At 51.7% G+C, this 27,498-nt stretch overlaps 2 protein-coding genes across 6 annotated transcripts in view; one reads left to right on the top strand and one right to left on the bottom strand.

Moving 5' to 3' along the window:
• Positions 1-17,483, top strand: part of IGF2BP2 (insulin like growth factor 2 mRNA binding protein 2) — a 22,376-nt gene extending 4,893 nt beyond the window's left edge. Inside the window, exons 3-17 of one of the 2 annotated variants that reach the window (XM_015638049.2) lie at positions 5,452-5,500; positions 5,833-5,884; positions 6,403-6,466; positions 7,789-8,061; positions 11,487-11,621; positions 11,771-11,893; positions 12,268-12,403; positions 12,577-12,705; positions 13,453-13,473; positions 14,021-14,089; positions 14,363-14,479; positions 14,722-14,796; positions 15,006-15,137; positions 15,407-15,520; positions 15,959-17,483. In XM_015638049.2, coding sequence (XP_015493535.1) covers positions 5,452-5,500; positions 5,833-5,884; positions 6,403-6,466; positions 7,789-8,061; positions 11,487-11,621; positions 11,771-11,893; positions 12,268-12,403; positions 12,577-12,705; positions 13,453-13,473; positions 14,021-14,089; positions 14,363-14,479; positions 14,722-14,796; positions 15,006-15,137; positions 15,407-15,520; positions 15,959-16,054 — 1,585 coding nt within the window. In that variant the 3' untranslated portion in view covers positions 16,055-17,483. Of the gene's footprint in view, positions 1-5,451; positions 5,501-5,832; positions 5,885-6,402; positions 6,467-7,788; positions 8,062-11,486; positions 11,622-11,770; positions 11,894-12,267; positions 12,404-12,576; positions 12,706-13,449; positions 13,474-14,020; positions 14,090-14,362; positions 14,480-14,721; positions 14,797-15,005; positions 15,138-15,406; positions 15,521-15,958 lie in introns of both variants that reach the window. The other variant, XM_015638048.2, reaches the window with a different exon arrangement.
• Positions 17,484-18,246: 763 nt separating this feature from the next.
• Positions 18,247-27,498, bottom strand: part of SENP2 (SUMO specific peptidase 2) — a 10,287-nt gene continuing 1,035 nt past the window's right edge. Inside the window, exons 1-17 of one of the 4 annotated variants that reach the window (XM_015638051.3) lie at positions 27,352-27,464; positions 26,251-26,306; positions 25,439-25,563; positions 25,148-25,214; positions 24,807-24,885; positions 24,066-24,195; positions 23,836-23,939; positions 23,337-23,425; positions 22,657-22,714; positions 21,550-21,613; positions 21,048-21,191; positions 20,756-20,887; positions 20,214-20,417; positions 20,030-20,109; positions 19,285-19,369; positions 18,941-19,036; positions 18,247-18,464 (exon numbers count right to left, since the gene is read on the bottom strand). In XM_015638051.3, the coding sequence (XP_015493537.1) occupies positions 18,387-18,464; positions 18,941-19,036; positions 19,285-19,369; positions 20,030-20,109; positions 20,214-20,417; positions 20,756-20,887; positions 21,048-21,191; positions 21,550-21,613; positions 22,657-22,714; positions 23,337-23,425; positions 23,836-23,939; positions 24,066-24,195; positions 24,807-24,880 (1,338 nt within the window). In that variant the 5' untranslated portion in view covers positions 24,881-24,885; positions 25,148-25,214; positions 25,439-25,563; positions 26,251-26,306; positions 27,352-27,464 and the 3' untranslated portion in view covers positions 18,247-18,386. Of the gene's footprint in view, positions 18,465-18,940; positions 19,037-19,284; positions 19,370-20,029; positions 20,110-20,213; positions 20,418-20,755; positions 20,888-21,047; positions 21,192-21,549; positions 21,614-22,656; positions 22,715-23,336; positions 23,426-23,835; positions 23,940-24,065; positions 24,196-24,806; positions 24,886-25,147; positions 25,215-25,438; positions 25,564-26,250; positions 26,307-26,745; positions 27,465-27,498 lie in introns of those variants that run through there. The other 3 variants (XM_033516672.1, XM_015638050.3, XM_033516673.1) reach the window with 3 other exon arrangements.

The following is a 27,498-nucleotide window of genomic DNA, read 5'->3' as shown; positions in this document are numbered from 1 at the left end:
TTTCTTTCTTTCTTTCTTTCTTTCTTTCTTTCTTTCTTTCTTTCTTTCTTTCTTTCTTTCTTTCTTTCTTTCTTTCTTTCTTTTCTTTCTTTTCTTTCTTTTCTTTCTTTTCTTTTCTTTTCTTTTCTTTCTTTTCTTTCTTTTCTTTCTTTTCTTTCTTTTCTTTCTTTTCTTTCTTTTCTTTCTTTCTTTTCTTTCTTTCTTTTTTTCCTCCATTCTTTTCTTCCCATTTCTTCCTCCCCTCTTTCCCCTATCCCCCCTTCTTCTTTTCTCCCCCTTATTTTCCCCTTTTTTCCTTCTTCTCTGCTTTTCTTTTTGCCCTTTCTTTCCCTCCTCCTTTTCCCCTTTCTTTTCCCCTCCCTTCCCCCTTTTTCCCTCACATTCTTTTCCCCCTTCTTTTTCCCTTATTTCTTTTTTCCCCTTTCTTCTCCCCCCCTTTTTCTCCCTCTTCTTTTCCCCTTTCATTTTTCTTCTCCCTCTTGTTTCCCCCCTTTTTCCACCTCTCTTCATTCCCACTCTTCGCCCTTCTTTTTTCCTCCCTTCCCCTTTTCCCCCACCTTCCTTTCCTTCCTTTTCCCCCTTATCTTTTATCCCCTTTTTCCTTTCCATTTTTTTCTTTTCCTCTTCTTTCCCCCTTCTTTCTGTCCTCCCATTTATCTATTTTCCTGTCCTTTTTTTTTCCCCCTCCTTTTTTCTACCTTATTCTTTCCCCCTTCCATTCCCTCTTTTGTTTTCCCCCCTCAATCTGGGCGGTGACAGATGGGCTGCGATTCCCGTCCATCCCTATTGTTGATCCAGGCTGGAGCTGCTCCCCAGCCCCGGCAGGACCAGCCCGGGGCTTTTCCAACCGGGGATTTTAATTCCTTAAGAGCGTCAGGGCAAAGCCCCCGGGCTGGGAGGGGGAACTGGAGCAGCTCCACGCTCCTGGCAACTGCTGGAAACTGGGGCAGCTCTTTAATGCTGCTGCCCCTCCGCTGGATCCGCTGCTGTGTGGGCTTGGCTGGCAGCAAAACTCCTCCAGGACAGCCCCGGCAGACCCAGAAAATAAATGTAATAATGAACGATCACAAATCCAGCAGCCACTTCCTTCCCTGCCCGGTCAGGGGGCTGTGGCTGGCTCAGGCTGCAAGCTGCTGGGTCTGGAAAATTCAGCTGGGACAGAGTTTGGTCCCTGCCTGATGATGGGAATCATTTTTTTTCTAGATGTTTTCTTGCCTGGGACAAACATTTCATAAGGCAGGCAGAGCCCCCCCCCGGTTTTTCAGCATGTTTTCCCTTTGCTTTCTTTCCCCAGTTCTCTTGAAATCTGATTTTTATGGAAAACAGGGGGTGGCAGAGGATGTTTTCTCTGCCCTCAGCACTGATCTGAGGTGGTAGGTGATAAAATCCCTTTAAGCTTTATTATAGTAAGATATTACAAAGTGTGAGTAGGAAAAAAATCTGTGCTTTTTAGGGCAGAGAGTGGTGAAGCCATGCCTTGTATTCCACTCAATTATATGCCATTATATACTATTTCTCTATATTATTATATGATATTACTATATAGTATTATATTACTGTATTATTTTATTGTTGTATTATTTTTGCTGAGGTTTTATTATTATATTAGAGAGTTTATATTTAAGCCAGCTTGTTTCTAGTTCCCAAATTCCTGTGGGAGACAAAGTCCCTCTTGAGCTTCACCTTGACTAAGGGATGGGTGGGTTTTCCATGGGCCAACGGAAAATCGAGGAAGGGCTTGTGGATGTTGGGCAGGGAGCTGGGAGTGTCTCATTCTCATTTCACAACTTCATTTTTGTTCTTGTCCTTCTGTGTCCCTGGATTTCGAGGGGCTTGTTACCCACTATTTCCCTGGAAGTTACAGGAGGGCAGGAAGCCATGCTGGAAAATGTGGGGCATGTGCCAAACCCCCTCAATCTTCCTGATTCTGGGGAATAAACCACAAGTTTTAAGGCTTTTCTGTTCCACTGCATGATTTCAGCAAGTGCAGGTAGCAGGCACATGGCAGTGGTGATGCTGGCAGGGCGTGGATGGCTGGGGGTTTTCCATCCCCTTTCCCTGCAGGATTGTGATGCCAGCCCCATGATTCTGCTCTAATGGATGCATGAAACAGCACACAGCTCCATCCTGAGTTATTTCATGAGCCTACTTCACCTCCTCACTCACTGCTTCATCCTCCCTGCGCTGCTGGCAGCTCCCAGTACCCAAACCCTGCTCTGGGATGGAGGAGATGCTTCCTCCTTGAGCTGTTGGTGAGCAGGACTAGTTTGGGATCAGTTTAGAAGGGAAAAAAGCAAGTTATCCTGGTGTCCTTCAGCCCTTAAAGCTGCTGAGGCAGCAGTATGGGTGTGTGGAGGTAGGGAAGAACCAGAGGGCTGCAGCTTTCCAGGTTATCCGAGGGCACTCGCTACAGCAGGGCCAGTTGCATCTCACACACTTGAGTGTTTTTCCCCTAGCTGGTTAACTCATAATAATGAGTTATTTCATTCTTCAAATCCCCACCAGTCTGCTGCAAAACAGGGTGGGTGAAATGTGGCCATCAGGAGCTCCTGTGCCAGCGTTCTGTGTGTGCCCTGGAGTCAGTCTCTGGAGTTTGGGAGAGTGGTGAAAATGTAACTAAAATAAAAACAAAAATCAAAATAAAGGGGGTTTCTGCCACAAAGTCCTGAGAGTGGTGTTGGAGAATAACAGCCCATGCCCCAGCTCTGGGAATAACTCATCCATCTGTCATGGCTCCAGATGTACATCCATGGCTCCATCAGTGATGGCTGTGTGTGGTCCAGCACTGCTTCAACCAGCTGTGGAGTTACAAGAGCTATAAGCACACCCAGTAGGAATAATAACTTTATCTTAAATGCTGAGGGGTGATGAGCTGCTGGGAATCCTGCCCATGGGAGCTGAAGCCTGAGTGCCTTTGGGTGTCTTTAGATGCTCTGCACTGGTTTGGATGGATGTTGGGAGTGGGGATATGCTGTCGTGTCCCATTGGGAGCTGGGGTTATGTGGCAGCTTGCTGTGATCCTTCTGTTTGGGTGTTCTGGGAGGTGGGCCAGGTGAGGTGAGGCAGCACCTTGGGAGACTAGGACTGCTCTGGCATCTCCCCTGGCATCTCTCTTGGCAGAGGAGCATGGAAATTATGTCCCTGGAGCAATTAAATTCTAGGCAGAGCTTTTCCAGGAGTGGCGAAGGGAGCGTGTCCGGCTCCTGTGCTGGTTTCTCTTGGATGTGCCCCTTCCAAGTGCCTTGTGTTCCCCGGGCTCCTGGGCTTTGGTGCCAGGTGGGCTGAGCCAAATGAACCCCAAATGGAGAGTGGCTCCTCTGTGGTCCAGCCTGGGGCATCCCGATGGCTTCCACACAGAGAGGAGGGTGGCTGTGGTGATGCTTTGGCTTGGAGCTGAGCAGTGGCACCTGGGGATGAAGGTACCACCCCCCTTGGTTTGGGTCTGGGAGGTGGTGGGAGTGACTGGGCAGAGTGTCCGGCTCTCTCCGATGGTTTGAGACTCGCTGGGATTTGTTCAGGCACTCTGGGCTCGCAGTGTGGCACCCATCATCTCAGGAGTGACATGTGTCACTTGGAGCAGGCAGGAGCTGAGTATCTGGGCAGGACCTGGGCATCTTAAAATAGACCCTCTGGGAAATGTTGGTGGGTTTGAACAATAAAACAGATCCCATTTTCTGGAGTGGTCCCCGTAGGATGTTTATACCACGAGCAGCGTCAGCCATGGATGGGTGACAAAGGCAGGAGAAGGGCTCAAGCTGTTGGTGAACAGAGCAGGATCATCATTGCCAGGGTCTGCCTTGGGCCAGGCCTTCCTTCCTGCCTCCTTCCTGCTGGGGGTGGGCGTGGCTGGGGGTGGGATAGGACAAATCCTGCTCCTTCCCTCACAGGGATTCTGGGATTCCCAGCTGTGACATCCCCAGTGGCACCTGGGGACAGGAGCCTGTTCCTGAGCACACCTGCTCAGCTGGATGCCAACACAGGGTTTCTTGTCCCACTGACTGTGGCTGAGCAGCCCCAGGAGATACCAGGCTCTCCAGTGGTTCCACCTGCTTGTCCATGGTCCTTCTCATGCCATGAGCTGTGGGGTTTGTCTTGCCCTGACAGCCCACATCTCAAAAAACATCCTTTTCCTTGCCTTTTCCTTGCTGGCCCCGGTGTCTGGCCCCAAGCTGCTCAAGGAACATTTTAGCTGCCAAAGCTGCTGTCAGGGGCTCAGGGTTTGTCTGTGCAATGAGTTCTGAGAGCAGCGACAAGGGCTGGAAGGTCTTGTTTCCCAGTGGCTGAAGATTCCTGGTGGGATCAGGTTGTCCTCCTTGTCCTGCAGGATTTGGCCCAAAGTCCCTGGGTGTTGGTGGCCATCAGCTGGGGCTGCTTCTGTGTTCCCATGGAACTCCCAGGTTGGTGGGACCTGTCCTTCCAAGCGTCCTCCTTGAACTCATCCCAGGGAAAAGGAAAACTTAACAAAACCAGCTTCCAGCTTCTTCTCAGCTCCTGAAACTTGGCTCTGTGTGTGGGCATGGGGTGGCTTGGTCAGGAAAGCAATCCCTGGTGTTGGGAGGGGTGGTCCAGCTGTGCTCTGCTGAGGGCATTGGAGCTTGACCAGGTGAGAACATGGGACAGTGCTGTAGTCAGAGCTGACTGGTTCCAGGCAGGATTGGGAATGCTGATCTGGGTGGCTCATGAATGAGCTCATGGCTTGGCTGGATCCTCCTGTCAGAGCTCCCAAGCACATCTCACAGTCAGGCTGGGGAGATATTGAGGGGCTGTTACCCTTGGGAAGCCTTGGCAATGCTTCCTGTGCAGCCACAGCCAGGCTGCCAATGAAGCCATGGTTGGCTTGGGAATGCAACCACAGTTTGGGAATGCAGCCATAACAAGAATGGGAATGGAACCACAACCAGGTTGGGAGTGAGCCATGTTGTCACGTGAGTTTGGAAGTGCCACTGGACTAGGTTGGGTGTGTTGGCCATCTTCAAGCTCAGGCCTCTGAGGATATTTATTTGGGTTTCCCCAAGGAAAGCAGCCCCATGTTGTTGGGAAGTGGTGGTCCTCAGCTGGATGTACTTTTGGAGAGCTCTCCTCAAGTATAGTAGGGCTGGCCATGACAGGACTGGGGCTCCTGTTCCCACCCAGCCATCCAGCCCAGAGCAGCGTGGGCAGGGCTGTCCATGCATCCCTGTACGGTCACAGCTCTGCAGAGGCTCCTTTCAGGAGGTTTCCTTGGAAACCTGACAGCCAGCATGAGGAGGGAGCATTCAAGAGAGAGCGTCAGCCCCGGTGATGACCAGGGCAAAGCTGGGAGAAATGGCTTTCCCTGGGGATGAGCTGCCCTGGCTTGGGCAAGTGGGATGCTTTGGAAAGCTGTCAACAACAGCTGTCTGATTCCCAGAGAGGCTTTTCCCTCTGCTGTGAGGTGCCTACAGACCCTAACCCAGGGCTTTGTCTTTGCAGAAGCAGGAAGATCCAGATCCGAAACATCCCCCCCCACCTACAGTGGGAGGTAAGAAGTGGCTGATCCCAAAAACATCACGTTCATCTCCTTTTCCAGCAGCTTGAGCTGTGCTGCTGGAGCACATGGTCTGCACGTGGGCCACCCTTTAACTTCCCAGTGACCACAGGAGGGAGCATGAACTGGGCTCCAGCTCCTGCCTGCTTCTGGGTAGCAGAGCTGTGGGCCAGCTTTGAGTGCTGGGTCAGCTTTGGGATGATGGGATGCAGGTGGGTGGAGGGACTGGAGCAGTTGGGTGGTGCTGGAGGGTGTTTGTGGCTGGAGTGGGCTCTTGCCCTGTCTGCCTGGGGGCTCACATGCCTGGTTTGCTGCTCTGTCCCCAGGTGCTGGATGGCCTCTTAGCTCAGTACGGCACGGTGGAGAATGTAGAGCAAGGTGAGATGGTCCAGCATGGTCCTCATCCCTGCAAAATTCCCGGCACTGCTCCCCAGTTCCACCCAGGCTGCAGGAAGCCCACTGGGATGAAACCTAGCTGGATAACTAGACCAGCAGCACTGGTCTGAAATGGGTTTTGGACACAAACCTTGCTAGTGAAGGTGGGGCCTCCTGTCCAGTGGTGGGATGATGTGGGCCATACATCCACCATCCCCAGGAATGCTTCCAGTCCCTGAAAAATTGAAAAAAACTATTATCCCTGCAAGCAAAAAAAAAAGCTGAGTGCAGCTTGGGATTCACTGGTGGGTTGGGGATATCCAGCCTTGCATTCTGCTTGGATCCACCCTTGGATCCATCCCAGTCCTTGAGCTGAGGGGAAACACAGCAGTGCCCGGGCGTGCCATGGGACAGGCACCTCCCTCCCCCCATCCCAGCTGTATCCCCCTCTGGAGCATGCTGAGAGCAGCAGGACACCTCTCCCATCCCCGCTCCAACCCTGCTTCTCTTGCTCCCCGCAGTGAACACAGACACAGAAACTGCCGTTGTCAACGTGACTTACGCGACGAAGGAGGAGGCAAAAGTGTGAGTGGGGTTTGTTTCGGTTTTCCCATAATTACACGCCACGCCAGCTTTCCCAAGGAATCCCAGGCACCTTCCAGGCTTCTCTAAGCTGTCCCACCACTGGGCTGTCTTCTGCCTTCTTCCCTGGCATGGGAGATGAGGTAGTACAAATTAGGGGTTATTTCAGATGTGGAGGCATGGTTCCAAGCAAAACATTTTCTTCCAGTCTTGTACAGACTTCAGCCCTGTGCTGGAGACCAGTGAGTTTATTATTATTAGTGGCCAGGTTATTTTTTATATGATCAAGAGCAGATCCCAGGCCACAAAGAGATTTTGTGAGTCCATTTGTGGATGGATATTCCACCAGTTTACCATCTGAGCTGACCCATCATGGCGCTGGATAAGTGAGGACAGAGATGGGGACAGTGATTTGCTGGTCCAGGAGGGCAGAGGAGAATCCTTTTTGTGCCTCCAGCCTCGGCTGGATGTGTTGTAGACCACAGATAAACATGACATGAGTGTCTTAGAATCATGGAGTCCCTTGATCTGGAAGGGTCCCACAATGAGTCCAAATCCTGGTACTGCACAGGACAGCCCCAAAAATCCCACCATGGTCTCAGGAGGTGTGGCAATAAAGGAAGACAAAGAGTTTCCCCAACATAGCAATGCTTAATGCTTTGGGATAAGAGGCTTTTTTGGACTTAGGAAAGGGAAGGTGAAGCTGCAGAAGTCCTCAGAAGATGAGGAATTCAGGCCTGGCAAGGAGCTGCTTGTGATTTGTCAGTAGCTGATGTGGGATTGCAGTAGGAGCAGGGAAGCCAAGCATGGCAGATGCCAGCGTGGCCAAATGTCACTGCTGAGGAGGGGCTTGGGGGATGAAGAGTCCAGGTGCTGCCAGCCAGCCTCATCCAGCTGGGAAGGGAGTTGGGGTTCCCAGCAGAGGGGCCACCACGTGCTGCATCCTTCTCTCTGGCTCAGAGCCACTCTGTCACCTTTTCCATGTCCAAGAAGCCTGTGAGACCATTCCCATGCTGTGTGGTAGCTTCTGGCAGGACTTTGCCCAGGTGAAGGCTGCCATCCCACCTCTGCTGGGGGGAAAAGTCATGTGCCAGCTTTGGCATGACCTACGTGGAAGGGGATGATGTCCCACCAGGTTACACCAGGGACTTGCTCCTCGTGGGAAAAGTGTGGGGCTCTGGCTTCCTGTGGCCACTTTATCCAGACTGGGGAGGGAGGAAGATGAAAGTTGGGAAAGGCCCATGTTCTACATGTGGAGGAGATGCTGGAGGGGAACCCATCCCCGGGGAGCCCCTCACCACCCCCTGCATCTCTCTGCCTTGCAGAGCAATAGAGAAGCTGAGCGACCACCAGTTTGAGAACTATTCCTTCAAGATTTCCTACATCCCGGATGAAGAGGTGAGCTCCCCTCCGCCCCCGCAGCGATCCCGCCGTGGGGGCCACTCTTCCAGGGAGCGGGGCTCCTCCCCGGGGGGCTCCTCGCAGCCCAAACAGCTCGATTTCCCACTGCGGATGCTGGTGCCCACGCAGTTTGTTGGTGCGATCATAGGAAAGGAGGGCTTGACCATAAAGAACCTTACTAAGCAAACCCAGTCCAAGTAAGTACTTCCAATGGTTTTGTTTCCTTCCCTAGGGTGCTGTAGGTCCCAGCTCAGGCTCTCCCTGCACTGGGGGCTTTGGAGTGCCAGCCACTGCTGATTTCTTGGGGTGCAGCCTTCAGGGGCTGGTGGCAGAGCTCAGGTCCTGAACCATTCCTGCTGGCCAGGGTGGTCTGGGTGCTGCAAGAGGGGGATGCACACTGGAAAAGGCCTGAAATGAGTTCCTAAAGCCTCATGAGAACAGCTGGGGATGAGGCTTTAGGGAGAAATGGCAAGTTTGGGGATAAAATCCTATGGGTGAATCCTCAGTGCAGTGGTCTTTGTTCTTGGGATTTGCTCATCTTGCAGCATCCTGTATGGGCTAGAGCCAATGAAGGGAAAGGGACACTGTGGGAGCACTGCCACAAGAAGGATGGGCTTTTGTAACTATTTGAAGCCTTTTTTAGCTATTAACATGTTTATTTTTGAACTAAAAAAGGAAAAAAAAAACAAAAGTGGGGTTGTCTTGCCAAAGTTTTCCATGTTTCTCTTGTTACTGTTCTCCTGATCTCACCGCTCATTCTCTGCATGGTTTTCCTGCATGGTTTGTTTCTGCCCAGGTGTGTTTGTGTTTAACTCAAAGCTGTCTTCTCCTGTGCTCAACATTCTGAACTTGGTGATCCCATGGGACGTAGGACTCCTGTCCCATAGCGTCCTAGTTCTCAGAGGAGTTTTTAGAGGCAAATCTTTGGTAGTAGTGTGGATGTAGGTAGAAAGACAAGCCAAACCCCGGCACTGGGTTGGCTGGAAGAGGTTTGTATGGAAAGGGGGCAGAGGAGTAGGGAGAGGAGCTCTTGGAGCCCAGCTCGCCCCAGGGCGTGCCCACCTAGTAGCCCTGAGCAGATCCAGGTAGGCTGCAAGCTCTTCTCCAGGTGAGTCCTGGTGGGATGAGCAGCAGGTGTAGCTGTGCCCTCGCCACCCAAGAATGGAATTCGTCCTTTCCAAGCCCTGAGCCTAGCAAGGAAGGTGGGAATGTGCCAGTTTCTCCCAACCATGAAACCAAATGCTGTTGCTGCCACTGAATTGTCCCTGCTTGTGGAGTGGCTCCCTGTGCCTGCTCTGAAGACTGGTGCCATGGAGTCACAGGAGCCCCTGTCTTTCACTTTGGGTGTCATCCCACATTCTGTCCCTGCCCAGGCCACCCTCATCCACTGGTGTGATGATCTGAGGGTGACATCCTGTTGCCTGACCCCTGCTCCTCCCCAGAGCGACGTTGGGTTCTGGATTCCTCTGGTCACGTTGGATTTCACCCCTGGTTCCACACACAGAGATCCCAAAGATGCTTGTGAACCCCTGGAGGCAAAAGTGTCCCCAGGCTTTTTCCATGAAGAAACCCAGAGCAAGAGCCCATCGCACCAGGAGACTTTCCACAACCCTTGGAACTCCATGAGGAGAGGATCGAGAGGATCCCAGCAGACATGGGACTGGGATAACCTTACAGGCACACTCTATTGTCCACCTGGAAAGGGCTGTCCCTCATGGCAACCACTCCCTGAAGCATTCCCAGCCCCCCATAAGGTCTCTTGGAGGCTTTTCCTGCTGCACTGTAGGCAAACCCTGTCCCCAGCCCTGGACATCCCTCCCTGCAGCACCTGGTGATGAGGTGAAGCTATTGAAGGTCCCCTTCTCCATCCTCCTGTTGGAATGGAGCAGTTTAGCAGCGGCACTGGGATGTGCTGGGAGCTCCAGAGCTCTCCCTCTCCAGCTGTTTGGGGTGGGATGTGCCTGAAAGCAGTTGCCCCTTCCTGGAATCCCTTCTTCTCTCTGGCAAGTGAGCTCGTGCCCACACATCCCAACGTGGGATGGGTTGGTCAGCCAGGAACCTGGCTTGTGCCCCTTTCTAAGGCTCCTCCAAGGTCCTCATCGCCTCAGTGCCTCCATTCAGCACTTCTGTGGCACTCGGTCCCTCTCTGGTGCGAAGGCTCAGCTGTGTCCTCATCTCCTCAGCTGCTTGTGGGTCCAAGGAGTTGCGTGGCTCCCATCCATGGTGTTTGTTGGGATTCCTCATTGATTCCCTCTACCTTGGGAGCATCAGCCTGGTCTGTCATCACCTCATGTGGCCGCCATGACGTTTTCACCCTGTCCCCAGTGATGGGGTGGCAGCAAGTGTCCCTGTACCTGCTGGGAATGGATCCTCCAGGCCAAGCTGAGGGAGCTCCATGGCTGGGAGCACCAACTGAAGCCACGGGAGATCTGGAGAGATGGAGCCTACGAAGGGAATCACACCATGTTAATTACCTATTCAGTGCTTGGATGAAACCACTCTGGGGTTCCCTTTGGAGCGGGTGGGGTTGGCCCTGCCCTTCTCTCACCCAGCTGTTCCCCTTCCACTGTCCGTGCTCCTGAGCTCCTGGAAGAGTTGACCTGTGCAAACCCACCTGGATCCCGCAGCATCCCAGTGTGGCTGGCATGTGCAGCAGCACCCTGGATGATCCCGTTGGGACAGGACCTCGGAGACGTGGCCGGAGGGAACCCACCGTGTCGGAGCTGAGCACTGGCAGCGTTCCGGAGTGGCTGAGCTGCCACTACCGCACCTGCTCGGAAGATCTGGCCCCGGCTGCAACAGTGACAGGGACACCAAGGTGGTGGCCGATGGCAGGATGGCCGCACGGCATCACCCTCCGGTGGGAAGAGCGCGTGGACTCGCGCAGAGAAGACGGAAAAGTTCTTCCCCCTGTTGTCCAAGGCACGTGGTTGAGGTGCGGGAGTCTCCTACCCTGCTTTCCTCTCTCCCTCTCTCTCAGGGCTTTGCCAGGTACGGTTGAGGAGCGAGCTGGAGGCCGTGCCTCCTCCCGCCATGAGCTGAGGGAAGACCAGAGGAGTAGAGCACGGTCCCTGCCGGTGCGCATGGGAGCCTTCTGGTCTCCCCTGGAAGGGCGTGAGTACCAGCGCTGTTGTTGCCGGGTGCCTCCGTGTCGTGACAGACGCTGCCCACGGGTAAGTGCTCTCTGTCCCGAAGGACGTGGTCGCTGGACAGCCTCGGGTGTTGCGCAGAGAGAGGCAGAGCTTGGAAGGGCCTCTAATCCGGTCTCCTGCTCCAAGCGGGACTGGCGTCAGAGATGATAGACCAGGTTGCTCAGGGCTTTGTCCAGTTGAGGATTTGTTCTGCCCCCTCGATGCATTGGTTGGTGTTGTGATAGCCCTCAGCTTCCAGAACCTCGGGTCCTACGGGCGGACGTGGCCCAAATCTGATCCAAACCACCCAAAACCAAACACTGCCTGTGCTTGCGTGAGCCAGGTGGTGGTAGATGGACCTGAACTCAGGTTCACCCCAAAGCTTGAGCAAGTGTTGAAATGAGTTTTTCTCAGCTCCTGAGCTCTCAAAAGCCTCTGTGTGACACCAGACCCATCTCAGGGGCTCCTCTCTGCTGGTTGTTTCGCCGCAGGGTCGACATCCATCGGAAGGAGAACGCCGGCGCTGCCGAGAAGCCCATCACCATCCACGCCACCCCGGAGGGGTGCTCGGAAGCGTGCCGCATGATCCTGGATATCATGAAGAAGGAGGCTGATGAAACTAAATCGTGAGTGCTCCTGGCTCAGCCAAAAGCGTGGTGGGAAATGGTGATGGTGGTCCTTCTCCTTTCCAACACACCCTTAGTACCTGTGGCTGGCGATTTCTGTTTCTTGACTGGCTGGACATTTAGATTTTATTTTTTTTAATCTATTTTAGAGCAGAAGAGATTCCTTTGAAAATCCTGGCACACAACAGCCTGGTGGGGAGGTTGATTGGCAAGGAGGGCCGCAACCTCAAGAAGATTGAGCAGGACACGGGCACAAAGATCACCATCTCCCCGTAAGTTTCTGTGACAGGACCACGGGAAATGGCTTTCCCTGGTCAGACAGCAGGGTTAGATGGGATAGTGGAATGGAATTGTTCCCTGTGAGGGTGCTAGATTGCCCAGAGAAGCTGTGGCTGCTCCAGGATCCCTGGAAGTGTTGCAGGCCAGGCTGGACAGAGCTTGGAGCAGCCTGGGATAGCGGGAGGTGTCCCTGCCCATGGCAGGGGGTTGAACTGGATGTGCTTTCATGTCCCTTCCTACCCAAAGAGGGCCTGTGGCTCTCATGCTGTCTCAGGGGAAGCCCTCAGCTGTGATTTGAATTCTCCTGGGATTTGTCTTGATTTGAAGAAGGAATGTAACCATGTCTCTGGATTTTCCCGTGGGGCAGTTTGCAGGATTTGACCATCTACAACCCTGAGCGCACCATCACAGTGAAAGGCAGCACGGAGGCCTGCTCCAACGCTGAGGTGGAGATCATGAAGAAGCTGCGCGAGGCCTACGAGAATGACATGGTGGCCGTCAATGTAAGCTCAGCCCTCCCACTGTGCCTGTTCCTGCTGCAGGTGGCCTGACAAAAATTCAGAGTGGAGGTCAAGGTGTTGCAGCAAGGGTTGGGCCACACCGATCACATCCACACTGTGTGGAGAAGCTCAGTACTCCACCTTTCACACCCTTCTCTGTGTCTTTCCTTTCCCAGCAACAGGCCAACCTGATCCCAGGACTGAACCTCAGTGCTTTGGGCATCTTCTCCACAGGGCTGTCCATGCTCCCATCCACCCCAGGGGCCCGAGGGGCTGCAGCTGCCACCCCGTACCACCCCTTTGCAGTAAGTGTGAGATGTTCCTGCTGTCTGGAGTGTCCTGCTGGAGCTGTTGGGTTTGGGTGGACACTGTAGCTGTAGGAGCCGCCTCATGGGGAGCCCTGACTCTCGGCCATTTGGGGAGGATGCTCATGGCAGCAGCAAAGTGGAGGGGACAGGGAATGAAGCTGGCAGCCCCCTGGGATGATCAGCTGCATCCCTGTGTTGTGCTGAGCTGGGTTTCACCAGTGTTTAAGGACTGGCTGTGTCCCAAGGGCGCTGCTCTCTGTAAAGCATGGAAAAACAATGTATGAGGTCTTCAGTCCTGACCCCAGGTCCACCACTGCATTGTGATGGTATGGACTGGGTTGTGCCCTGTGGGTCTAGTTGCCACCAGAGCCCCTTGATGTGGTCACAGGGGCATGCAGGGGGCAAGCAGCCCACCCTGTGCATCCACTACCAGCAGCTTGGATCCCTGCCTCGGCACCCGAGGGGCTGTGCTTGTGCGGAGCCAGTCTCCACCCCACCTCACAGGGGAGGGTTCTCCTTGTTCTTGGGGTGCTGAAACCTGGGCAAGGATGTTCACAACCCCTAAGGTGACAGTGGGCAGGTATGGTGCAGTGCCAGGAGAACAGGATGGCCATGGTGCTGGTGGAGAAGGTCCATCCCAGGTCACCCAGGCACTGTGGTCTGTCTCTGTTAGTCCCTAAATAATTTATTCCAAGCTGTGGGTTAATTTACCTGTGCTGTTTTCTTTCTCTGGAATGCCAGCAGCAGAGCAGCAGGAGGAGGACGGTGAGTGCCTGGGAGGATGTGGGAGGTGGGATGTGGTGGCTCTGGAGGGCTCCAGGAGGGTTGGTTGGTCACTCTCAGCCAGTGGAGGGAGGCTGCTGTGCCTGTATCACAGCCTTTGGGAGACAGCTGTGGGAATTATTTATGGGTGTGCTGGAGAGGACAGGTCTCCTGAGGAGCAGTGTTTGGTGTGGGATCCTTCACCCTAGAGCTTTGTGTGGCCTTTTTAAGCCCCCCTGGTGAGGCCAGAAGGGGACCTTTTTTCTGATACAAACATTAGCAAGACAAAGCCAAAAAACCAGCAGTGGGGAGGGACTGGGGTTAACTGGGAGTTCCTATCCACATCCCAGCCTCATGCTGTGCCATAGGCACAGGATCGGGGCTGCAGCTCATTCTGGAGGGGTTTCAGGGGATGAGGGGTGGTCACTGTGTCCCTTGTGTCACTCATGGTGGTGATACTCCCTGTGTCAGGTTGGGGGTGTCTGGGAAGGGGCTGGCACCTTGAGGACGTCATCAATGTCACTGATCCTCATTTTCTCTCCTACCACAGGGCTCCTCAGCCTATCTGTCGAGTCTTTACGGAGCACCCCCAGCCAGCGCCTTCCCCCATCAACACCCTGTAAGTTTCCCTTCCCCAGAAGTGCCCTGGTACCTCCTGCCCTCCTTGGGCATCTTGTGGGAGGGCAGTCAAAAAAGCAGGGAATGTGTGCCAGGACCACAGCCTGACCCAACAGAACCCAACAGAACCCAACCCAGCCCAACTCAGCCCAACCCAACCCAGCCCAGCCCAACCTACCCCACCACCTCTTCAAGCCTGGAATGCTGGCAGGGGGAAGGAACCCCCTGATTCAGCTGTTCCCCTGACCCTCTGGCTCTTCCATGCCCTTTCCAGCTGCCAGAGCAGGAGGTTGTGAACTTGTTCATCCCAACACAGGCAGTGGGGGCCATCATCGGGAAGAAGGGGCAGCACATCAAGCAGCTAGCACGGTTTGCTGGTGCCTCCATCAAGGTGAGCAGGAAAGAGGGCCTCAGTTTCCCCTTCCCACTGCTGAGGGCAGTGGGAAGCCCTTGGTGAATGGTTCTGCTCCCCAGATTAGTAGAAGCCCAGTACTGCAGTTTCCTGATCGTCACCACTGCTGGGTAGGGGGGTATCTCTGCACGGGGGGTGTCCCTGCATGGGGGCACATCCCACACACGAGAGGTCTTGCCCAAGGAGAGTCACACTCACGCTCCTTCCCCGTCCCTCTGCAGATCGCCCCCGCAGAAGGTCCGGATGCCAGCGAGCGCATGGTGATCATCACGGGGCCACCTGAGGCTCAGTTCAAGGTGTGGTGGCCACAGGGTGGGGGCGGCCTTGGGGACATGGGTGAGAGCATCCCTTTGGTCCCCACTGTGCCAGGGGGCTTCTCAGCTCGGGACCACATTTTTAGTGCTGCCAGACATTGGCCCGTCATTGCCTGCGGGAATGAAGGGCACATCAGGCCACCTCCAGGATGCTGCCCACCACCGCTATGTCCCTTTTGTGTCCTCTCCAGGCCCAGGGGCGAATATTTGGGAAGCTGAAAGAGGAAAATTTCGTTAATCCGAAAGAAGAAGTGAAGCTTGAAGCCCACATCAAGGTGCCTTCCTTCGCCGCCGGCCGTGTCATCGGCAAAGGTGGCAAGACGGTAGGTGGGGGTGTGTGGGCTCCCACCTGCCCTGGGAATAGAGAGCTGGACATCCCCTACCTCCCATCACCTCTGTCCCTTGGTGCTCTGTGATATCAGTGATATCTTGGTCCCAGCGCTGTGTCCTGGGGGTGGCAAGCATGCCAAGGGGACAGGGTGTGAACCATGGCAGCCTGGTGCCACGTCCTGGCTCAGAGCTGGGGTGGCACCAGCAGTGGAGGATTTTGGCTCTTCCACAGCAAAACCTGGATCTTTGTCATTTGCTCCAGGTGAACGAACTGCAGAACTTAACGAGCGCAGAAGTCATTGTGCCCAGAGACCAAACTCCAGACGAGAACGAGGAGGTCATTGTCAAAATCATTGGGCATTTCTTTGCCAGTCAGGTAAGGTTTGGCCATAGCTCTCCCAACATTCTCAGTTTAAGGAAAGCCACCAAGCACAGTATCCCCTGAGCTGCTCTGAGCAGTTTCTGTGCACCCTGGATGCACTGAATGAGTTTTTGGCTGCATTAAAATTAAGGATTGGCTCGATTCAACCGAAATCTGTGCCTTGGACACGGGGTGGGAATTGTCTCCTGCATCCCACCTCAGTACATCTAACCAGGCTGCGTTCCTGGCTGCGAGGGCACAGTAACACCCCAAAATCGAGGCTCTTGAGTGATGGAAGAACAAGCCAAACCTTTGCTTTAGCACACCCTCATTTATCACAGAATTGCTTACATGTTTGTCCCGGCGTTAAAAGCTGTGGGGTTGTAATACTGCTGTGGTGGGCAGGGGCTCAGCTCTGGTGAGACCACCCCCGTTTCTTGCCCCCCTCTCCAGACCGCCCAGCGCAAGATCAGGGAAATCGTGCAGCAGGTGAAGCAGCAGGAGCACAAACATGCTGAGGGAGCCACAGCCTCACAGCACAGCAAGTGAGGCTCCCGCCAGGACCACCTGACGAATGTAACCCCCCGCCACTGCCGGAGCCCCGCAGGTTAGGGGACAAACCAAAGATCCCCGCGCCCCCCGGCAGCACAGAACCGGGGCACGGGGGGCTCTCTCCATCCCGCAGCTTCCGCCTTACTCCATCGCCTCCCCCGCCCTGCCCCCGGCAGTTGGACTAACACAGGTAGAGAGAGATGGTTTTTATTTTGGAATTCTCCCCAAACCTGCCCATTCCACCCCGGAGGAGCTCGCCCAGCCTAGGGGGCCGCGGCGCTCGTTAATTTAGAATTAATATATCAGTAACAAAACTAACGCCGATTTTTACGTTTTGTAAGATTTTATTTTTTAACTCACTTTTTAAATTTTTGGGGGGAGGGGGCTGTTTGTTTTTAGCAAAAGCAGGCTTTTCTAGAGGTTTAATGGCAGGAGCTGGTTCATTGGTTCTCTAATGGACCGTAGAGCAGAGCTGTAGGATCGCCAGCAGGGAAAAAAAATACTAAATAACTGTTAAAAAGCAATTTCTGAAGGGCTTTGAGAATAGCAGGGCCTGTAGGAGCCAAGAAGATTCCTCATGTTCATTGTTCCTCTCCTTCACACACCTTTTCCTCTTTGCTTTTGACTCCAAAAGTTGGATTCGCATCTGTTCTGTCTGTCCTCTCTCCATCACTGCCCAGCACTGACATCCCTGGAAAATTAAGGGCAGCACCAGCCCTGCCCGCTTTGGACTGGGATCTTTGGGGAAAGATCGCTGTTGCAGGGAGAGGAGGGGGAAATGGGTGGAAAAAAATGGATTTACAAGACGTTGTCAGCCCAGGGCTGGAAAACCCAACCAGCAAAATTGGCTTCAAAATGAAAAATAACCCAAATAACCCTCCCAACACACACACACACATACACACAGAGAGAAAAACTACCTCAGGTTTTCATACCTCAGCACCTTGCGCTTGTGTTGCCCTTTTAGAGATTTTTGTATGCCTTGTAAAACTGATAGTTGGAGCATTTTTTTATTTTTGTAATAAAAAAAAAACGAGTTGGAAAAATGATCTTGACCAAGTCAGCTGCGAGGTGGAAGAAGGAAACCATTCCCCATGTCCCAGAGCTCTTCCGTAGTCTCCTGCAAACCGAGAGCCAATGGTTGTTCCTTTGGAGAAAGCTTGAGAAAAGGTTAAAAAGAAAAAAAAAACAAAAAAAAAAAGGGAAAAATTAAAAAGCCAAACACAAAAACAAAAGGGTAAAAGGGTTTAATGAAATCCAAGTGATGGATGGAAGTGGTGAAAGCCGATGGGCAAGAGCAGGGGTGGGAGCAGAGGTGCCGGTGCCAGCACCGCTCCTGTGGGCTGCGAATCCGTGTTTTCCTCTACTGCAAAGTGTTCTGTGAAAACCAACCGACAAAAAAGAGAAATATATCCAGCTAACCAGAGCCTGAGCCTGCTCTCTGTTGTCTTCTTTGGGGTCCCTTGTGGTGGTTGTGGCTGGGAGTTCCTCCCTGGTGCCCAATTCCCTGCTGCCAGCGAGGGAAGGGCTGCTTGTGAGGTTGTAGGCATTGCCAGGTGTGGTCTTACTGTGGGACCTGGGAAGTGTTGCCATCATGAAGCCACCTCTCCCTCCCTGCACATCCCTGGGTGGAACAGCCAGTGGGGAAAGGTGCCCAATGGGGTTGGGATGGCCTCTGGGGGCAGGGCCAGGGATGCTGCTGCCAGGTGCCACCCTGAGGGACCCTCCCTTCCATGAGCCCCAGAGCTGGGCTCTTCCCTCCCAGCCCTCCAGCACAGGAGAGTGGCTCTGGTGGCACCTGGGATAGTCAAAACTGCAGCCCCAAACAGTGAGAACCCAAGAGACAGGGTAAAGGACACCTAAAACATTCCCAGCTGCTGCATCCTCATGCTCAGATCTTCTACATCCTCAGGGATGATTAATTATCCCTGATTAATTATTTGTAAGGATTAAACATGAGTTTCTTTGGAATTGTTCATCCTTTGGAGAATCTACCCCGAGTTTGTGGCAGATTGAACCAATCACAGAAAGCAGAGACAGACAAAGCTCCTCTGCAGCTTGGCTGGGATCTTGTGGGTCTTTGGGTCAGGAGCAGCACAGGGCTGTCTGTCCCCACAGCCAGCAGGACAGGAGACAGCCCCTGTTCTTCTTCAGATGGGGAGCAAGTTAGAAACCACACAGACACCAAATCACTTTTCAATTAAAAAATAAATTACTCTATTAACAAGTCACATTCCCATACAGTAAGGCTCTTACATAAGTTAATATTTATCTCATTTAACCTAAACAATAAGAAATAAATACTACTCTTTTACAGAACAGTGTTTTCCTAACAGTGCATGTCTCCCAGCAGCTGCTGATGGATTATTTCCCACACCATCTTCCTGCGGAAATAAGGCATGTGTTCCTGAAAAGAAACAGGAAAAATCCATCACATAGAAAGCCAGGGGAGAAAAAGGCAGGAAATCTCCATTAAAACCCAGGGAATTCTTGAATGGGAAGCTGCTTCTGAGCACCTGCCATTTGGGTACAAGGTGGGTTTCACATGAGGATGACACAACCACCCAACAAAACCACATCTCTTTACAGGGACATTTATTAAAGTCACTGCATCAAAAAATAACCAGGGGCTGAGCTGGTCCAAGGGTAAAACCTGTTTCACCAAGAGATACAAAGGCCACTGGCTGCAGCAGCCTGGCTGGATGGAATGAGATGGTCTTTAAGGTTCATTCCAACCCAAATCACCCTGGGACCCCACAATTCTGTGATCTTGCCCAAGAAGCAGACACCAGACACAAGGAACAAACCCTCAGCCCCTGCCCAATCTGCTGTGCAGCTTCCCTGGCTCTGGGAAAGGCTGGAGTTGTTTACACCTCCTCTTACCGGGGTGAAGATGATGGGTTTGTCTCTGGAGATGAAATCAGCAAATTTGCAAACAAAAACTCCACAGTCACTTCCATTATTTTGTTGAGGGATTTCCTGAGGAATACAAAAACATGGAGAATTTTTATCTGTCTTGAAAGAGCAGCAATTTGGTCATAGCACACATTACCCACACCTACTCCTGAAAACCTATTTCCATAATCCATTTACCACTCCCAAACTCAAGGAATAGCCATAGTTAACTGAACACCATCTCCCTCCTCTGCTTGCCTGGAAACTGTTAGACCACCCTCTGTGACAAGGAGTTCTAGCTCCCATTCCAAATCCAGGCATTGCTCCCATACCTCTCTGCCCATGCTGTGAAGGGTCCACTCAGAAGCAGTCAATTCAATGTTTCTTTTTTCCCTGCTTTCCTCTTCCAGGTATTTTCTGTTGAAAACAACACAAAAATCACACTTTTCATCTCCCCAGTTTAGGGCAACAACAAGAAGCTGTTGAAAGGTGACAGGAAAATAAATCACAGTGAAATGCCAGAGGATCCTCACAGCAGTGGATTTAAGGAACATGGAGAAAAAATCCCAATCTTAGAAACACAGTGAGAGGCTGAGCAGGACTTCCCAGGGCCCAGTGTGGGGCCCAACCCTGTGTAATATCTTTACCCACGACCTGGACCAGGGGATTTGGCACCCTAAGGGCCTCTGTAGGTGACACCAAGTTGGGTGGAGGGCAGAAAGACTCTGCACAGGGCTCTGGGCTGGTGAAAAGGTGAGGATTGGTCATGGGTTGGACTCAATGACCCTGGAGAGCTTTTCCAACCTCAGTGATTCTGGGAAATGTCTCTGTGGGGCTGCTCTCCTGCTCTCACCCTACAAAGCTGCTGGATGAAGGGCTTTTACTGACAAAGACATGTCAGGATGTACATCACATGTGAAAACTTGCAGCTCTGACACTCCAGAGGATTCAAATCACTGAGCAGAACAGAAGAGGTATGAAATGAGGAGCACCATGGGACAGGGGCAAAAACACTTCATGAAGGGAGGGGAAAAGGCCTCAAAAACCACCAAAAGGGATAAAAAAGCAGCTACTCACAAGATAGTTTTACAAATGTGGTCTCCTTTCTGTCCCAAGGAGTCAAAGTATTTGATGGTTTTCTCTCGGAGGTCTACGACCTGGGATAAAAGCTGACTTAGACAAAGCACACCCCACACACTAAAGGACTTTGCTTGCTAGTTTAGTTCTCCCCATCCCCAAATAAAAAGCTAGTTTGACTCACCAGCAGTGTCCAGTGAGTTCTGAGGTGAACAGGCACCAAGATGACATCGTGCTCAAAGATATCCACACCTTTGGTCCATTTCTTTACTCCCTTGTGGCTTGTAGAGCTTAGCTTGGAATAAAAGAAGGTATTAAAAGCATAGACTGCTGGATATCCTTCCTTCTTGCTTCTTTCCACCAGAAGACTCATGTAGAAATTCATAATCTGGAGCAGAGAGAGGAAAAGTGAGATGTGAAATAAGACACTATATTAAAAAGACAGCAACATGTCACCCTTGAGCTGAGAAAAGTCCAGCTTGGCAGGTTTTGCTCCCAGAATTTTACACTGGGAGACTTGTGCTGTTGGTTAAAGCCCCCACACCCACTCTGATAACCCAGACTGACTCCTGGGAGCTGCATCATCCAAGTGAAAGCTTCCAGAAACACCAGCCCACACAGTACCCAAAAAGAGTCTACAGCTATTTCTGGCCTCTGCAGCGGAGCTCCTGGAAGACTCCTGTGCCCAGGGAGGTGGGATTTCCCTGCAAGTGCAGGATGCCATACCCTGTCATTGAGCCAGCCCAGGGGCTGCAGGGTGCAGATGTCCTCACGGGTGACACTGAGCTTGAAGGCTCTGCTCAGGATGTCATCAGGCTCACCACTGTCAAAGGCAGCAGAGATCTCGCTCTCCATGGCCTGCAACAAAGCATTCAGTGGGGAAGGGCTCGTGGAACAGCCCCCACAGCACAGCACCAGCCCCCCAGAAGGCCAAGTGCACCTCCAGTGCCAGAGCAAGGAGCCTTGCAGGCCTTTGCTGGACCAGGCACAGCACTGGCTTGCTGCTGAGCACAGGTACCTCTGTCAGTGGAGCCAGGTCATCTACTGGCTTTCCTGGGCATGGCAGTGGCTCGCTGTCCAGAAAAAAGAGGTCTTTGGACAGCACAGGTGTCACATGGAACTGGAATAACCTTCCTTGGAGGACTTTGGCTTCGCGTTGGCCCTGCCAGGGACAAGGACAGAAAGTCAGAGAGAAGCACAAGGGGTTTGCTGGGGGACAGGGCAGAGATTCCTGCAAGAAACTGGGAGGGGTTGTGGAAACACATCCCAGCAGCAAACCCCAAAGTCACCTTTGAGTGGTGACTGCATTCCAAGTGTGCCCAGAGAGGCAGGACTTTCCTTGGGCTTGGATTAACATCCAGGACCCCAGCAAAGCCTCCACATGCAGGTATCAAGGTGAGACCAAGGTAAGTATTTCTGATTTCTACACTTCAGATTTTATTTTGGATCTCAAAATATAACTCAGAGATGAGTTATATTTTCCAGAAAACAAAGTGAAGTAATGACTAACTCAAGCTTACCACTGAAGCAGCTTGTTTGTCTCGTTTTCCCTGTCCACGAGAGTCTTCTGGTGGTGTGTAATAGCTGTCAGGAGAGAAAGAGAAGTGAGCTGGATATCCACACTGCCCCATGAAATTCCCCAGAATTCACCTTCTGCATAAGAAACACTTTTTCAAGGCTCATTCTGACACAGGACAACATCTATTTCCTTCCCCATTCCTTTTGTAGCAGTGAGACCAGGACAGATGAAGAGCTGGAAGCTTCACAAACTTTCTTCCAATGTCAGGTGCCAAACTCCTTTTGTTCTTCAGTTTTAATCTTTGGAAAACAGGGAAGCTACCAGCACTACCTCTATCAAGTGCTTTGTGATCTCCTGGTGACAGGTGCCACTCCACCAGTTAATCCCTCTCTTCCCTTGAGCTTAGAGGACAGTGACAATTTAACTCAGGACAAATGCAAAGCTCAATACAGTGCTCATGTCTAAGGGGGAAAGAGAACAGGGACCAAATCACCCCAAACCAGACCTGCCACAACCAAACCTCTCTCTGCTCCAATCTGCATTCTTTTCTCTCTTGCCTGAGGGGAGGAAGAAGAGGACACCAAACTGCCACACCAAAACCCCTCCCTAGAGCTGCAGCCAAAAGCCCCTTTCCCTCCACAAGGAGCCTCCTGCACCCCCATCCTGCCGCCACAGAGTCCACTGGCCCCTGAAGAGGGACAGCAACACTTCCTTTTTGGTCTCCTATCCCAACCCAAGGCACACTGCAAGCCTTAAAAACTGCCTCAGCCCCTCCAGGCTTTACCAGCTCCTTACTCCTTTTGCTCAAGGATCCACAGGAAATGCAAAGTCAGCCCATTAATGGTGTGGCACTGAGACACTGCAAACCCAAGGACAACCTGGTGTAGCCACCACTGTCACCCCTACTTCCTTCTTCCAAAAATCACCCAGCACATCCCACAGCTGCCCAGCTGTGACAGGGGAGCTGCATGTGAGGGACAACTGGCTATCAGCAATTCCTCAAACCAGCTGCTCGTCTCCCCCAGCACTGAGACACTGGACAGGATTTGTATTCTGGAGACTGACAGAGCCCAAAGAAACAAGAGCCGTGGTTAAAAGAGACTCTTACCTGATCATGACACCTCTCTGAGGCAGCTGAGGGCTGAAAACATCCCTGTGATTGACACCTGCAGGGAAAAGCAGCAATATGAGAACAAGGAGGTGATTTCCCATTCCAGCAGCTGCACAGAGCTCTCAGTTTCTGGGTGACATCACAGACATTGCATCAGCATTTCCAAGTTAGAAGTTCAAACTCTGGCACTTGCTCAGAAATCATTTCAATCCCCATGTAATCATGTCATATAGTTCAAGATATAAAAGAGCAAGGGATGAAAAAGTATTTAAGTAATGAACGGGGGGAAAAAAATTCCTGGGACAATATTAAGCATTTATTTATTTAGTTTACTTGGTTTGGAAGCTCTGCTTTTATAGAAATAGTCCTGTCTAGCATTAAAAAGGGATTAAAGTGCAGCTCTGAGGGTGCAGAGTCAAATATCCCCCTCCCCTGGTACAAAAAAAAAAAAAAAAAAAAAAAAAGGTAAACAGATTCTACAACCTTCTCCTGTGCAGTGGGGTCACATCCAGCTGCACAAACTGCACTGCTACAGTCACAGCTCTCAAATACCATTTAAAACCACTTCTTCCCCTTCAGTAAAACTCTCAGAAACCCAGTTTAGCCAGTAACCAGCTTGAGGAAATGCCCTGTTTGAGCTGGACATCTACCTACAGAGTGGACCAGGGGATACTCACTGGTTCTCTCTGGCACAGGTGGAGAGGCACCTCTGGATTTTTGTTCTTTCAGGGGACTCCCAGTCATCCTTGGTTCCTTGGTTTGAACTCTGGTGCAGCAGAAGAAAAGAACAGAGTTTTTACAGCTGATTTGTTACCAGTGCACATTAGTCACTGCAGAGGACATGGCTATTTGTACACAACTGGCTAAATGAAAGCAACAGAAATATATGAAGTAAAATTAGGCTGTTTAATCCTTAACAGAACCATGCTGTCACTGGTTCCATGACCAGATGCAAAGGGCATTTTGAGGAGTTTACATCCAGAAGTTTGGCCACCTTCAACTCAGGCACAGTGAATATACAAGTGTCAATTTTTTTGCCTCCACTATTCCAAAAGAGACTCAATCATTACATTTGACGCTGTCCAGAACTCAGAGTAGGAAAGACCAATTCTCCTCCCCTTCCACATACAAGGAGCTCATCACCAGAAAGTTAAGGGTTATTTTGCTCATAATTACTTGTTAAGTCTTGCTGGCCGTGGAGAATGAAGTCTTCCAGAATATTTTTCCTTGAACAGACGCAGGAGCTCTTTGTATTTCTTATTTTCTGCTTGCTGAACATCCTTGCAGACAGGAAGGAAAAAAGAGATTTTGAGAGGCATTCCCAGCCCTTCCTTTTGTCTCAGCCTAACTGTACAGGAACTCCACAGCTGTTTCATCCCAAAACAATTCCCTTCTCTCCAGTTTACCTCCTCAGCAGCACACAAAGGCCTCCTGGTGCCACTGACTCCTGGAGAGTTGGGACCTGGCTCCTTAATGGGGGGCCTGGGTGTGACAGGGCTCTCTGGAGCAGCTTGGAGATGGTTATTCCCGCTCAAGCTGAAAGCATCAAAGGCAGAACAAACACTACTAAAAGAACATTCAAATCTCCTGATTTATTACTTAGGCCGCCCAGGACCATGTCCAGGACAGTTTTCCAATATCTCCATGGACAGACTCCAAAACCTCTCTAGGTGACCTGTGGCACTAGCTGAACAACCTCAGAAAGGGAAAAAAAACAAACTTCCCCTGGGGAAATGGAAATTCTCTGGGAGCTTTCTGGGATTTATTTTTTTTTTTTTTTTTTTTTGTGGTTCTGGGATTTTTTGTTTGCATTCCTGGTCTCAGCCTCTTCCCAAGTTCAATACTTCCTCTTACCACAGGAGGTGAGAGTGATGAACTTGTTAATCTTTCTCTCATCTCCTGAGTCTATCAATTATCTGGCTTTAAAGAGAAAGTTTACAATTGGTCAAAGACAAGAACACAGCTGTCTCTCCACAGCTGGAGACCTCCCTCAGTATGGCAGCCAGGAGGAGCCCCAGAACACCCTGGAAAAATGCTGCTCTGGGGACACAAAAACAAATGTTGGGCAGCACAAGAAGTTCACAGATGAAAGTGAAAGGCAAGAAACCCCTCAAAACAGAAGTGAAGGAAAACAGAAGGGTTTTTACCTCGCATAGGGAAGTCTCTCGGCAAGAGAGAATGGTGTTTCCTCAGTCAAGCACGGGTTGGTGTCACAAGGCATTTTGTCTGTGAGAGAAGAGCACAAGCCATCAGCTACCGGTCAAGAAAACGGGAGTTTTAGGGGTTTAAAGAGCTTCACCAAAGACAAATTACTTTCATTTTATCCCTCATGTTCTAATATTACTTGTGATATGTTGCTTCAGGGTATTTTCATATTGGCAACTACATATATTTTGACTTCAGCAACCAGCCCCCAGCCTGGGCAGAGCTGCTCAGAGTCAGAGTAGCAGGAGAAAGGAATGAATGAAAGACTTGCTGTCAGCCCTACCAGGTTCTGTTGTGTCCTCATCCTCTGCAGATGCTACAACTGAAGAGTCAGAAGAAAAGTACACTACCTGAAATAAAAACAAGTACCAGAGTGAGCGTAACCTCAAGGTGAATCCAGGCAGACACCTCCCCTTCCTGAAATTCAGCCAGCTGTGCTCTCAGAGCCTGTGTTTTTGCTTGGGTTGCAGCAGAAGGCAGGGGCACTGATGGCACCACTTCTGTAACACAGGCTCTCACACATGCAGGGACTGTGGGAGCTGATCCCTGAACTCCCCTCAAAATCCTTGCTCACCTCATCTTCAGAATCAGAGAAGTCTTCTCTCTCTTTAGTCTCCTGGCTTCTACTTGTTGCCTCAGATGGCAACTCGGCAGCCACAGAAACCTCTTCAGGCTCCTTGCTAGCCCCAGAGACACATTCTGGAAAAACCACATCACCAGGCCATAAAGAATAGGACTGAAAACAGGGGTTGGGATTTTTCCTTACACTGAAGCCCTGCCCCTTGATCCCACATGGAGCAGGTAACTCATTTCAACAACTCAGCAACAGCCCAGCAGCACCCCCACCCCATCACTGGGGATCTTGCTCCCAAATAGAAATCAGGAAGCTCCACATCCCCCATGGAACAGCAACAGCCTTGATTGAAAATGCTCTTTGTGCTGCCCTGCAGGGCTCAGTGCCATAGAGATCTGGAATATCCCATGCCCTGCCCCAGCCAGGATTTATCCTTGGTGCAAATACACAGCCCTCCCAGGAGGGAAAAAGTTGTTCCCTGCTTCGCTTCCTGCCTTCATCTGACCAGGATCTCTGATCTTCCACTTGGTTTGAAGATCACATAATCATTAAGGTTGGAAAAACCCAATGATGTCATCAATTCCAACCGTTCCCAAGGCCACCATAGACCCACGTGCCCAAGTGCCACATCCATGAACAATGGGACACATCATCAATAGGCCCAGGCCCCACGAGACCCCCTCCAGCCACAAGAACGGCTCAAAAATCCTCAGTTTCAGCAGCAATTCTGAAGTACTAAATCCAGAGCTCCCCTAGGTACCCCAAACCCAAGGAAAATCAGGCATATTACACCTCTCCATGAGGGGAAATACCTGATTTCAGCCTCTTTGCGGGAATCTCCTCAGGATCTTCCACAGGTGACAGAACACTGAGGGAAGAACAGACAGAACAATGTTTTGCAACCACAATTCAGCTTCCAGCGGGCTGATTTCCCTTCTTCACAGGGCCCAAACTTCCAAAGGTGCCTTTCCTATTTCCCTAAGATCATCTCCCAGAGAGCTGATCATCCCACTAAAGCAGATCAGGCCTCCTTTTCTCCTTCTGTTAATGCTTCCTCGTGTTTTATGTTTCTTCCTACCACCAAAATATGGCCTAATATGTAATACTTTCCTCTTTCCTCCAGGAAAGAAACACTCCAGAGGACACTAAGCCACCCCAGCTCATGTCACTACGCTGAGCTACAAAGGAAAGTTTAAGCAGAAGAGGAAACAAAAGGTGGGAAAGCCATTCCTGATTACATCCACTCCAGCCGCTTCCTGCTGAGTCAGCGCTTGGGAACAAATCCTTGAAACAATTAGCAGCCTCACCCTTTCTCAGAAGCCTAAACGCGGGGATTTTTATCAGTTGACACCATCATTAAGGCCGGTAAAAACGTCTCCTTTAGGAACAGAGCACAAAGAACGTTCCTATTTCAATTCTCCCCCCACACCAAAGGCTAATTCCTTCTGAGCTGCTCCTCAGTGAAAATCACTCGTGCACCACGCGGCTCTTTCCAGAGACATTCCCTCGTCTCTCTCACTCTGGAATGGGACACTAAGCAAAGCCTCCCGGAGCAAGTTTCTCCCGGAGGGAGCAGCCGCGTTCCCCCAGAGCACAGCGTGTAACCCATTCATTCCAAGGCATGGAGGTGCTTCGGCCATCACCGGCAGCAAAATGCTGAATGCCTGGGAAGGCATCCTTCTTTTATCCATTTCACATCCATATTCCATCAGTCTCCTGCAGCCAAGGCGTCCCCACAGGCGGGTGCAGACGTCCCTGCTCCTCCGGCACATCCACCCTAAAGCTGCACGCCGCTCCTCCTGCCCAAACCCGCACCGGGCAGGTGGAAAGATGGGCCGAAGGGTTTATTTGGAACACCTGGGACCCACAACCACCTCCACACCTGGGCGTGCGGACCGGCTTAAGGGGAATACCTGGGACCCACGACCACGTGAACACCTGGGATTTATCAGCAATTTCCGAGACCCACACGGGGAGCCCCGGGGGCGTGCGGACGCCGGCCGGGCCGAGCGGCGGGGCAGCAGACGGGGCGCAGGCCGGAGGCGCGGCGGGAAGGGCTG

The sequence above is a fragment of the Parus major genome, chromosome 9 (genome assembly GCF_001522545.3).
Source record: "Parus major isolate Abel chromosome 9, Parus_major1.1, whole genome shotgun sequence".
Lineage (NCBI taxonomy): Eukaryota > Metazoa > Chordata > Aves > Passeriformes > Paridae > Parus > Parus major.
The sequence above is the reverse complement of the archived record's forward strand: the minus strand, read 5'-3'. Positions and strand labels throughout refer to the sequence as shown.